Source organism: Chinchilla lanigera, unplaced genomic scaffold (genome assembly GCF_000276665.1).
Source record: "Chinchilla lanigera isolate Chin_1 unplaced genomic scaffold, ChiLan1.0 scaffold00179, whole genome shotgun sequence".
NCBI lineage: Eukaryota > Metazoa > Chordata > Mammalia > Rodentia > Chinchillidae > Chinchilla > Chinchilla lanigera.
The window spans coordinates 913,941-926,777 of NW_004955580.1; the positions used below are offsets into that span (position 1 = coordinate 913,941).

General features: G+C 52.8%; 1 protein-coding gene across 2 annotated transcripts; it reads left to right on the plus strand.

The window, feature by feature from the left end:
* Window positions 1-1,727: 1,727 nt before the first annotated feature.
* Taz (tafazzin) lies at window positions 1,728-7,763 on the plus strand. Of its 2 annotated transcripts, XR_001232478.1 has the most exons (11): window positions 1,728-2,118; window positions 2,271-2,399; window positions 2,897-2,942; window positions 3,085-3,170; window positions 6,004-6,084; window positions 6,150-6,191; window positions 6,370-6,432; window positions 6,551-6,603; window positions 7,105-7,182; window positions 7,262-7,432; window positions 7,714-7,754. XR_001232478.1 is itself a non-coding variant. In XM_005414194.2 (10 exons), exons 1-10 carry the CDS (start codon window positions 2,010-2,012, stop codon window positions 7,361-7,363), a joined length of 789 nt encoding a protein of 262 aa, XP_005414251.1. In that variant the 5' UTR covers window positions 1,728-2,009; the 3' UTR covers window positions 7,364-7,763. The 2 variants fall into 2 exon arrangements, 1 of the variants encoding a protein (XP_005414251.1); XM_005414194.2 differs by having other exon boundaries at window positions 7,262-7,763.
* Window positions 7,764-12,837: the final 5,074 nt, after the last annotated feature.

Consider the following 12,837-nt stretch of genomic DNA (forward strand, 5'->3'; position numbering starts at 1 on the left):
CAGGGCGGGGCCGGCGGAGCCTGAGAGCCGCGGGAGCGGCGTCGGCCCGGCTGCCGCCGCCGCCCTCTCCCCGCAAAGGTCCCCCAAGGGTCTCCGACCTGAGCAAAGGCCGGGGCGAGAGGAAGGAAACCCCAGATCAGCCCAAGTCTCCGCTGGGGGGTTGGCAGCTTGACCGTGCAGTACAATGTCCCCGCCGGGCAGAAGTTGGCAAGCTTTTGGTTTGGTTCGCTTTGGTGCTGAGGATAAACCCAGTGACTCTCGCATGCTAGGCGAATATTCTGCCACCACACTACATCCTAGACCCTTGGAAAAAAATGTTTAGGTCAATAAAATTATGGTTTAGGGCAACCCATTCATTCGGGACCCCTCCTGTCTCTCAGGAGCTATTCTTATTCTTCATTCCCCATTCCTATTCTCCAATAAATTTTCCTACTTAACCTCCGAAAGTAATAAAATAAAATAAATAAAATTATGGTTTAAACCGGCGTGGTGGCACAGGACTCGGAAGGCTGAGGCAGGAGGACTGCTGCGAGTTCGAGGCCAGCCTGGGCTACACAGTGAACTCAAGGCAGCCTGAACTACACATAGCAAGACCCTGTCTCAAAAAACCAAAACCAAAACCAAAACAAATTATGGTTTGAAAATTAAACATACAAGCCTTGACAGTGACCTTTTTAAAATTACCCTCCCCTCTGGTACTGGAGATTGAACCCAGGACCTTTGCACGGAGCTACACCACAGACTTTTTTAAAATTTTGAGACAAGATTTTACTTAAATTGCTCAGGCTGTGCTCATATTTGAAATCAATCTTCCCGCCTCAGCCTCCCAGAGTTCTGAGTTTATATGTGTGTACCACGTTGCTGGGCAGGGACAGGACTTTTGGGGTTAGGAGTATGTTTTGAAAGGAAAGATAGTGGTTGACAGCATCACTGTATATTTAGTACATTGTAAACGTACTAACACCATATTATATGTACGTAGTATATGTAACATCTTATTGTTTACATTACTATATAGCACATATTACAAATCCTGTCATTACATTGTATTTTACATACATATATACATATCATATTGTATAGTCATGTAATATTGCAATTATGCAATTTGCAATATTGCAATTTGCAATTATGCAAGATTGCATTTTGTTTTTGTTTTTGTTTTTCGAGACAGGGTCTTACTACATATGTCAGGCTGGTCTGGAACTCAGGATACTCCTGCCTCAGCCTCCTGAATGCTGGGATGATGTTCGCCACTGAGCTCAGCTGTAATTTTTTTTTTTTGTCTTTTTGAGACAGGGTATCGCTATGCAATTCAGGGTGGACTTGAACTCACTTTGTAGCCCAGGCTGGTCTCGAACTTGCAATGATCCTCCTGCCTCAAGCTCCCGAGTGCTGGGATTACAGGCGTCCGCCACCACGCCCGGCGCTAAAATAGTTAATTCTATGTCATGCGAATTTTACCTCATTAAAGAGGAAAAAATAAAAGAGCTCCCGCAGCCTAGACCTTCGGTGGCCTCAGGTGATCGTACTTCGCAGCCCCCATCACCTACAGAGTTCAGTTAGGGGCCCCGCCCCTAAGGGAGCTGCAGGCTGGCGGGCACAGCCGGAACCCGGCAGGGACCCGCGGGAGCTAGCAGGGCCCGGGCAGCCCCGCCCCGCTGCCGTCAAGCGCCTGGCGCCTTTCACGACAGGTGGCGGGCAGCCTGGCGCCTTCGCCGGCTTGCTTTCTGGCGGCGCGCGGTTGCCACTACCTACGGTGCGGGTGCGTCCCCCTTGTCGCTGCGACCCTGGCTTCTGGCCCCGGCGGCAGGCCCTCTGTCGCGCCGCACTGGCCCGATTTGCGAGGTGACCTTGGCCCGAGCCCGCGTCGCGCCCATGTGCGGCTCCTGTGTGTGCTCGAGGCTGTCCTAGACCTTTCCGGCGACTGAGGACACCGACCCAGGCCGGCCGGGCCCGCGGGCTGCCCAGGTCGGCGCAGTGCCGGGCGGCGGGCGGCGCCGGAGGCCATGCCCCTCCATGTGCGCTGGCCGTTCCCCGCCGTGCCGCCGCTCACCTGGACCCTGGCCAGCAGTGTCGTCATGGGGCTAGTGGGCACCTACAGCTGCTTCTGGACCAGTGAGTGGCCCACGGCTAAGGCAGTCTGTCCCGTGTCCGCAGGCTGGCCAGAGCTGGAGCGTGGGGTGGGGGGCAGCAGCGGGCCACCCCAGCGGAAGTTAGCCTTAGGCAGGTGGGAGGAGGCTGAGACCAAGACCCCCTCCTCCCCTCAGAGTACATGAACCACCTCATCGTCCATAACAAGGAGGTGCTGTACGAGCTCATCGAGAACCGAAGCCCCACCACGCCCCTCATCACCGTCTCCAACCACCAGTCCTGCATGGATGATCCTCACCTCTGGGGTACTGGGCCAGGTGCTGGGCATGGGGAGGCGGAGAAGGAAGCCGGGAGGGCCAGACTGGCCCAAGTAACACCAGTGCAGATCCACTGCTTACTGGGCTCCTTGCACAGCCCTTGCACTCCTGGGTCAGAGATGCCCCACCGCTGGGGGACAAGTTCCGTTTGTGGCCCCTTGGACATCCTCTCAGGGCCTAAGAAATGTAAAAGGACCGAGAAAATGGTCACAGGGCAAGGCTGAGGCAGGATTGCCACAAATTCAAGGCCAGCCTGGGCTACATGGTGAGTTCCAGGCCAGGCTGGGCTTCATAATGAGACCCTGTCTCAAAAAACAAACAAAAAGAGTAGGATTACACTCTGTGATGAATAAGCTATGGGGGGCAGAGGAAACTTGGGGGGCCAGGCCAAGAGTCTAGAAGGTGCCACTGAGATGAGGTGACCAAGAAGGACACGTCCTGAAGGAAGGCAAGTCAGACACAAAGCCTCTTCTCTCCTTACCTAGGGATCCTGAAGCTCCGCCACATCTGGAACCTGAGGCTCATGCGCTGGTGAGCAGGCCCTGCCCACATTTACCCTCCTGCCCCCCTGGAAGTGGCAGCCAAAGTCCAGGCAAGGCACGGGGTGTGGCCCATGGGCCCTCATCCTGGGCCCCTGACCTGGGCGGCAGTGACCAGGCCTGTCCTTGCCCAGGACCCCGGCAGCGGCAGACATCTGCTTCACCAAGGAGCTGCACTCACGCTTCTTCAGCCTGGGCAAGTGCGTGCCCGTGTGCCGAGGTGAGCTGCTCCCTCGGCGTCTGGGCTCCCCGGAGCGGGGTTGCTGCGTCTCGCTTCTGTCTTAGAGTAGAGCAGCCTGTGTGCGATGAGCAGCCCGGGTGCCAGGGAGAGCATCGCATGGCGTGGGGGTGACAGAGACTGCTGGGGAGGGGGCTTTGCGGATCAGGAGTGCTAGACCCTGGCTTGAGGACTCAGGAAGATTGCTGAGTAGGAGCCTCGCTGGCAGTGGCACCCACTCACGATGGCAGTAGCACGCATTGGAAAGCCGACGGGCTTTGCTTCTGAGAGAGCAGGCAGGCTTGTGGAGCCAAGAGTCTGAGATTGAGCGACATCTGGTAGCGCTTGAGAACTCCCTGAGGGAGGGGCCTTTGGTTTAGTGGGTTTTCGTTTGTGTGTGGGTATTTTGGGGTGTTTTTTTTTGCAGTACTGGGGATCAAACTCAGGACCTTGCGCTTGCCAGGCAGGCGCTTATGCCACTGAGCTATATCCTCAGCCCCTTGTGTGCGTGTTTGTGAGACAGAGTCTCCCTGTGTAGTTCAGGCTGGCCTTGAACTCACTGTGATCCTCCTGCCTCAGCCTCCCAAGTGCTGGGATTGCAGGTGTGTACCATCAGCACTTGTTTTAGTGGTTTGTGGTTTTTTTTTAGAGCTTTGTTTTTTTGGCACCAGAAATCAAACTCAGGACTATGCTTGGCAGGCAGGCACTTGTGCCACTGAGCTATGTCCCTGGCCCATTGTTTTAGTGTTTTTTAAACAAGGTTTCCTGTGGACTTCAGGCTGGCCTTGAACTCACGGTGTGGTGCCTCAGGCCCCCAGTGGCTGGGGTGACAGGTGAGCCTACTATACCAGGCCTAGAGAAGGCCATTTTGATCCCCCTTCTTCACATACACAGAGCTCTGAGAGCTTAAACTGTTGGCAGGTGACACAAGGGGAGAGGTGAAAAAGCCACAGTTGAAATCCAGGTTGGTCTCCTCTGGGAAGCACAGAGGAAGGGAAAGGTGTTTGGAAGGTGGCCACACACATGCCAGGTGCTGGAGAGGTAGAAAACCATGGCTGTAGGAAGGCTGGGAAGGTTCTGGAATAAACTTATTAAGAATTTTGGACTCTTGGGCTGGAGATGTAGCTCAGCCGAACAGTGCCTGCCTGGCAAGTGTAAGGCCCTGAGTTCGATTCCCGGCAAAAAAAAAAAAAAAAAAAAAAAGAATTTTGGACTCTAAGCCAGGTGTGGTGGTGGTCGCCTGTCACTCCAGCTGCTGGGAGCATGAGGTAGGAGAATCTCCATGAGTTCGAGGCCAGCCTGGGCTGCATAGTGAGATCTTGTCTCAAAACACTCAAAAAACAACAACAAAAACCTGGGATTCAGGAGAGGGATCAATTGGGATTTGGCCTCAAACATGGAGCTGAGATTCCAGAGGGTGTGTGGAGAGAGCAGAAGTCCTGGGTGGCACCTCTGAGCACAGAGAGACAAGCCACCAAGGTGGCAGAGAACGACAGCCAGACAGAAAAGTGAACCAGGGGCCTGTGCAGCATGAACACCATTGGTGACCCTAGATAAGCCATTTCCATGGAGTGATGGCTATAGGAAGTGGCCTTCTGTGGCCCAAGAGGGGGCTGGTGGCCTGCAGTGGGGTGGGGGACAGCAGAGGTGGTCAGTCTTCTCAGAGCATTGCTTGTGAGGAAGAAAGAGAAGAAAAAGGAATCATAGGCTGTAAGAAGTCAGGAGAGTTTGTTATTTCCCATTGGCCAAAGTAAAATATGACAAATCCTCGAATAGCCAGATGTGGTGTGCGTCTGTAACCCCAGCACTCTGGGAGGCTGAAGCAGGATTGCAGGTTTGAGCCTAGCCTGTGCAATTTAGTGACACTCAGCCTCAAATAAAAAAAAAAAAATTAGAGCTAAGTATGTAGTTCAGTGTGAAGGCCCTGGGTTCGATCCCCAGTACCAAAAACACACACACAAAGAAGAGAAGAGAAGAAAAAGAAAGGAAGTGCAACTTTAATCCCAAGCACCTTCAGTGAAAGAGTGGCAGGGATGAGTTATTTACCACACATGTGACCTGCCTGAAGCTCTAATTATATGCTAGGCGCCCAGGACATACCCAGAGTGCCTTGCCTCTGCCTGCCCCCAAGCCCAGGCTCCGTAATGTGATAGTCCAGTGTGTGGGGGCTTGACGAAAGTGCTGAGTGGACACAGCATGGGCAAAAGTTCCGCCAGCTGCCTGGCAAGCACAAGGCCCCGAGTTTGGTGCGTGATACCAAAAAAAAAAAAAAAAAAGCTCTGCCAAGGCACCCCTCTCACATCCAGTGTAAAGCTCTGTGGATAGGCGCTGGCAGAGACTGTGACCCCAAATGGGAGACCCTGTGCATCCCCCAGCCTCTAAGCAGCTGTGGGCCAGGTCCCGATTTGGGTTGTATTGAGACTGCTTGGTCCCTGGCTAGAACTGGCCTTGTGGAGAACAGGGTTAGGGTTAGTGCACTGGCCAGAGATGGTCCCAGCTTGTCTGCTGTGTCTCCCCACCTTATTTTATTTTATTTTATTTATTTTTGGTGTCTTGAGACAGGGTCTCACTGTGTAGCTCAGGTTGGCCTTGAACTCAGCAATCCTCCTTCCTCAGCTTCCTGAGGGCTGGGATGACAAGAGTGTGCACCACACAAAGCTAATAGGCCGGGATGACCAGGTGGAACAGGCCTGGCACAGTCATCAAAGGGTGTCCGTGCATGTTACAGTGTGTGTGATGAGTCCCCGAGGTGCTGCCTCTGGTCCAGTTTGGGATGTAGTGTCTGGGGGAAGGGTGTGCAGGGTGGAGACTGACAGGGACAGGCCCTTCTCTGCAGGAGATGGTGTCTACCAGCGGGGCATGGACTTCATCCTGGACAAGCTTAACCATGGGGACTGGGTGCATATCTTTCCGGAAGGTGAGTATTATTGCGGGGTCGGGCGGTGGTGGCCTTGGCTCAGCCTCACTGTGCTTTCTTCACAGGGAAGGTGAACATGAGCTCTGAGTTCCTGCGCTTCAAGTGGGGTGAGCCCTGCTGGCCACCCTCGGCTGGGCATGTGGGAAGCGGGCCAGGGGCCAGGCAGTGACCCAAGGGCCACCCAGCAAGTGGGTCTGAGTGGGAACTGGTGGGGTGGCACTGGCCAGGGTAGGGCAGGGCAGCTGGGCACAGCCTGTGCCAGCCTTTCTGCCTCTCCCCTGGCAGGAATTGGGCGCCTGATTGCTGAGTGTCACCTGAACCCTGTTATCCTTCCACTGTGGCACATCGGTAAGCCCAGGGGCTCCCTGGATGGGGTTGTGGGGGTTCAGCTGGGCGACCCAGGATCCTCTGCCCAGGCCGCCTGCAACTCCAGCGCAGTCGCAGCCTTCTGTGTCCTGTGCTACAGGTATGAATGACGTCCTTCCTAACAGCCCACCGTACTTCCCTCGCTTCGGACAGGTGGGTAGGCACTGCCACTCCTTACATCCGTTCATTTGTCCATCTGTCTGCCTGCCTGTCTGCCCCCCACATGTGCCCTGGTCCATGCTGCAGAGGACCAGGGTAGAGATCTGAGCCCAGAGCCTTTGAAACGTGGGGCAGGGATAGGCCTCGGGGTTAGAAAGGGACAGGTCATCTAGGATGGCTCCCAGGACTACAATGGCCCAGCTGCTGGTTTCATTTTAATTTGTTTGGTTTATTGAGACTGGGTCTCACTCTGTAGCCCAGACTGTCCTCAAATTCACAGTGATCCTTCTGCCTCAGCCTCCCGAGGGCTGGGATGGCAGGCAGGTGCCACCACACCAGCCCCAGCTATTTGTTTTAAAGAGGGAAATCAGTGAGAGCACACACAGCACACGGAGGGACTAGGGGGGAGGACTTGGCTCTGGCTCCAGGATGGCTGGGGCAGGAACAGCGGGGGTCCTCTGCTCTGTGTCACCCAGCAGCTGCCCCCCTCCACAGAAAATCACCGTGCTCATTGGGAGGCCCTTCAGCGCGCTGCCTGTGCTTGAGCGGCTCCGGGTAGAAAACAAGTCAGCTGTGAGTTTCTTCCCAGCCCCGCCTCTCCCAGAGTGCTGCCCGCGGTCCTGGTCCAGGCCAACCCAGTGCTCACCCCCAGGTGGAGATGCGCAAGGCCCTGACAGACTTCATCCAGGAAGAGTTCCAGCGCCTCAAGAGCCAGGCTGAGCAGCTGCACAGCCACCTGCATGCAGGGAGCTAGGCCTGAGCCCAGCCACCGGCCACGGCCACGCAGGCCTGGGATGGCGCACTGGGCTCCAGGTGGTGCCAGGTGGGCACAGACCCTGCCTGGTGCCTGCTTCCAGCTGGTGCTCCAGCCCAAGGAAGGGCTCTGCTGCTGGTCTCTGGGCCATGGAGCAAGAGGAGGCTAAGGCAGGGCCACTCGTGGGGCTGGCATTGGGAGGGGCAGAGTGGGCATGCCAGTGCCCAGCTGGGTCAGGGCAGGTGGCGCATGAGGCCACCTAGCTTGGCTCTCCCTGCCCACCCTTGCCAGTCCAGAAGCTGCTCAGGGATGGCTGTTGCCATGTCTTCCTTTTTTGTTTTTTGAGACAGGGTCTTACTGTGTAGTCCAGGCCAGTATGAACTCAACTCTGCAGCCCAGGCTGGTCTGGAACTTGCGGCGATCCTCCTGCCTCAGCCTCCCAAGTGCTGGGATAATGGGCGTGCACTACCATGCCTGGCTCCCATGTCTTCCTTCTAAAGCCCAGCTTCCCCACTGTGGGGCCTGGCCCAGGACAAGGTGGCCATGTTGGCCAGCAGGCAGCAAGAGAAGATGAGACCTGCTCCAGTGAGCCTTGGTCCGCCCTGTGCAGGTCCACTGACCTCCCACCCTTTCGCTGTCCAGGTCCTCTCATCTTGGGTCAGGGTTTCTTCGTTTTTTTAAACAATAAAGCATTTGTGTTGTGCTGTTGTACCTCTGGCCTCTGTATAGGGATGGGAATGGGTAGGGAGCTCTGGACAGGAAGGCAGGACTTGCTGGGCATGGTGGCACATATCCCAGCACTCAGGAGGCTGAGGCAGGAGGATCACCGAGAGTTTGAGGGTACATGTCAAGATCTTGTCTCAAACAAAACAAAAACCCAAACAAACAGGCAGGACTCATAGTCCTGGGTACAGCAAGATCTTCCCACATCAAGTGTGAAAGCCCTGGGTTCGATCTCTAGAACTGCAAAAAAAAAAAAATTATGAGCATAGTTAGGGTGCTGCAGCCATCCCTGCATCCAAAGATCCCTGTATCCGGGGCTGGGACCATCCCTGCATCCAAATTCTGGGAGACCAGCTGAGCCCTGAGTTCATAAGCAGCCCTTTCAGGGGACAGCAGTCAGGCCACCGTGGTGTCACGTCTGTACAAATGGTGTGCGGTGCTGGGAGCTGAATCCAAAGAGCGCTGAGCTGCAGTCCCAGTCTGTTTATTTTTGTTTTTACTTTGAGACTGTCTCATGAGGTTGCTTAGGTTAACCTATAACATACTATCCTCCTGCCTCAGCCTCCTGAGTAGCTGAGGTGTGCACCACCATGCCTGGCTCATGCTCACTTCTAAATAGCCCATAGGAAAAACAGAAAATTGTACTTGAAATTAGTATGTTCTTTTTTTTTTTTTTTTTTTTTTTCTTTTTGAGGCAGGATCTCCCTATGCAGTTCAGACTGGCCTTGAGCTCACTTTGCAGCCCAGGCTGATCTCGAACTCACAACGATCCTCTTGCCTCAGCCTCCCAAGTGCTGGGATTACAGGCGTGTGCCACCACGCCCAGCTTGGGCTACATAGAGTTTAAAACTAGCCTGTAATCCCAGCACTTGGAAGGCTGAGGCAGGAGGATCATTGCAAGTTTGAGACCAGCCTGGGCTACAAAGTGAGCTCAAGGCCAGCCTGAACTGCATAGCAAGACCCTGTCTCAAAAAGACAAACAGGGCTGGGAATTTAGCTCAGCGGCACAGCGCCTGCCTGGCAAGCGCAAGGTCGTGAGTTCAATTCCCGGTACTGGAGAAAAACAAAAACAAACAAACAAACAAAAAAAAGACAAACAAAAACAAAGACAATTCTGTCCAAACTCTGGGAAAGTAGAAAAGAAGATACGGGTCCCCGATTCGTCCCGAGCTGCCAGATAGTCCCCTTCCCCGTCCTTCCCTCCTCCCTCTCATAACTTGGTCCCCTTCGCATCTGCAAGGCCAGAGGAGTGATAGCTAAACCCCTAAGGACAGGACCGGGCAGGTGATCAACTTCACTCATGAGCCTGGAGGCAAGGTTCTAAACAGTGTTCTTAAGCCAAGTACCACATGAGCAATGTATGAAAAACAGTATCTCATGACCAAGCTTGGCCTCTCTGGAGACTGCAAAATCTATAAATGCCGGGGCTGGGGATTTAGCTCAGCGGCAAAAGCGCCTGCCTGGCAAGTGCAAGGTCGTGAGATCGGTTCCCGGTACCGGAGAAAAACCAAAAAAAAAAAAACTTTATAAAAAAAAAATCTATAAATGCCATTCATTATGTTAACTGATCAAAGGAGAAAAAGCATAAATTATTTCAATTAATGCAGAAAAAATACTTGATAAAATGCTCAACCAGGTGTGGTGGCACCCCTGTCATCCCAGCACCCAGGAGGCTGAGGCAGGAGGATTGCTGCAAGTTCAAGGCCAGCCGGGGGTACATAGTGAGTACTGCGACCCTGGCTAAAAAACAACATCAGCAACAAAAACAAAATGGGAGGACTTGCTCCATCAGGTATTAAGGTTTATTATTGATGTTATGGTAATTAAGTCAGCATTGTAGTAAGTCTGGCGTGATGGTGCATATTTTTAATCCTAGCACTCGGGATGCTGAAGCAGGAGGATTGCATCAAATCTGAGGCCAGCCTGAGTTACACAGCAACACCCTGTCTCAAAACAACACAACAAAAAAACATCACATTGGATAGACAAATTCACCTGTGGAATGGCATCTGGCCCACATCTCTGTGGACATTTATTGTTGGACATAAGCAGAATTGCAAGCCAGTGGGAAACGAGGTTCTTCTCAGTAGAGGCCGCTGAGACCACCTCAGCTTCACAGGGAGTGGACACTTCCCTTCCGCCCACACCCCACCGAAACACTGTGAGAGCAGAACAACTTCCAGATGGTGATGGACAAGGGTGCTCTCGTGACTGTAGGGCTCCCTCCCTGTAGATGAAGAGCTTCTCCAAACCAACATGGGGCCAACCCTCTCCAAGGAAAAGGGGTGTGTGTGTGTGACATGACCCAGCATTTCCTAGAGCACTGCGTACTTCCCAGAGGCCTTCTCACCCACTCCGATCCCTGTCTCCATCCTCATGTGGGGTTCTCCTCTCTCTTCTCTTTTTTCCCCTTAGGAAGACACCAGTCATTGGCTTAGGCCCCACCTAATCCAGTATGGCTGCTGCTTCTTTTAGCTCTATTGGATCTGCATAGATCCTATTCCCAGGAGAAGTCACAGCCAGAGGTTCCAGGTGGAGATGACTTTTGTGGGGACCCTGTCCAGCCCCAAATACACCCTGTGATGTGGCAATTCCACACCAAGTCACATACCTTTGAAATGCCATATTATAACCAAGCAAGGTGGTGTATGCCTATAGTCCCAGCACTCTGGGAGGCTGAGGCAGGAGAATCAACAAGTTAAAGCCCAGTAGTGACTTAGCAAGACCCTCTCTCAAGATTAAAAAATAGAGAAGGGCTGAGGATGTAGCTCAGCATGATGGGTCTGGCGTCAATTGCCAGTACCTCAAAAAGAAAAGAAATGAAAAGCCATTCACACATACCAAGCAACATACATTGTTGGTATTAACTGTGGTGACAGGTCCCGAGAACGAGGTGCCCGCAGATGAAAAGGTAAAAGAGGTAAGAAAAACAGGAGAGGCAAAGGTCTGGGACCAGGGGGCCCACAGCCTCTGGGACTGCAGCCCCATCACTCATCTCAATCACCTTTTATTCAAACCAAGCCCGTAACTCAGACCAACAGGAGAAATTCATTATCCCTTTCCATTTCTGCCTCTCAGCTGATGGGAACCATCCTGGGGCGAGCCTTCACACCCCGCACCATGTGCACTCAGCACGGCTGGGGCTCAGAAGCCCACCATCAGTAATCTACCCATCAGCAGTCACAGTCCTTCCCCACAATACATGTACTTGCTCATGGCAGCATTAGCCATGACACCCACACAGGGCCACCCAAGGATGGGGCACTTCAGCCACAGAAGGGTGTGGCCATGTGTGACTCAAATTAATCTTCCCATGTTCAGCATTCAATCCAGACCCAAAATACTAAGTAATTCCATCTATTTAAAGTCCCCAAAACAGACACAAGGAAGCCATATTTAGGGATGAATACCTAACTGGGGAAATATTAAGACCAAAGTCCTTCTCCTGAGTATCAGGTTCATGGTCACGTTGGAAAGCTGGAAAGTGTGCAGGGGCTACTACTGAGGGGTTTGGGGCTCTGACATTTTAGTTCTTGGCCTCCTGATGCCACAGGACTCTGCTGTTTTTGTTTTGCCTTTTTGAGACAGGGTCTCGCGATGCACTTCAGGCTGGCCTTGAGCTCACTTTGTAGCCCAGGCTGGTCTTGAACTCACAACAATCCTCCTGCCTCAGCCTCCTGAGTGCTGGGATTACAGGGGTGTGCCACCACACCCAGCAGTACTTTTATCTTTGCATCTCATCTACAGGTAACAGATATGTGTAACATACCTCATACACATGTGTATGTGACGCATATGCAAACATGCATGTTGCACACATTTGGTATGCACTCAATAATACAGTAAGATAAGTTAAGAAGCCTATAATCCCAGCTGCTCAGGAAGCTGAGGCGGGAAGATGGTGAGTTCTGAGCCCAGCCTGTGCAATTTAGTGAAAGGGTCTCAAAATTAACAATAATAGTTGGGCATGGTGGTGCACGCCTGTAATTCCAACACTTGGGAGACTGAGGCAGGAGGATTGCTACAAGTCCAAAGCCAGCCTGGGCTACATAGTGAGTTCAAGGCCAGCCTGAACTATATTGCAAGATTCTATCTCAAAAAACAAAACAAAACAAAACAAAACAGAAAAACAAAACCTACTATGGGGCCAGGGATATAGCTCAGTGGCACAAGCACCTGCCTGGCAAGCGCAAGGTCCTGAGTTAGATTCCCAGGACAAAAAAAACTACTACTAAGGCCCAGGGATGTAGCTCAGTGGCACAGTGCCTACTTGGCAAGCGTAAGGTCCTGAGTTCCATTGCCGGTACCAGAAAAACTACTACTAACAGAGAGCTGACGGAGCTGGATGGTGCGCTGTCGGGGAGTTCTCCTTGTGCAAGACCCAGGCTCGATCCCCAGCACCAGTTTCAGGGAGGTGTCCCTAACATTGTAGCCTTGCACCTCATGGCATACCTCTCTGAAACCTACCCTCTGGCGGCGGCTCTATAGCTCAGGGGTTAGAGCACTTGTCTTGTGAAACCTACCCTCTTTCCATTTTATTTTTGGTGCGTTCAAAGTAAGTTGCAGATATTAGTTCACTTCTTCCTAATTTATTTATTTATTTATTTATTTTGGTTTTTCTCCGGTACCGGGAACCGAACCCACGACCTTGTGCTTGCCAGGCAGGCGCTTTTGCCGCTGAACTAAATCCCCAGCCCCACTTCTTCCTAATTTAATCAGCACACATATCCTTAAAAGGAGAGTTCAAGAGG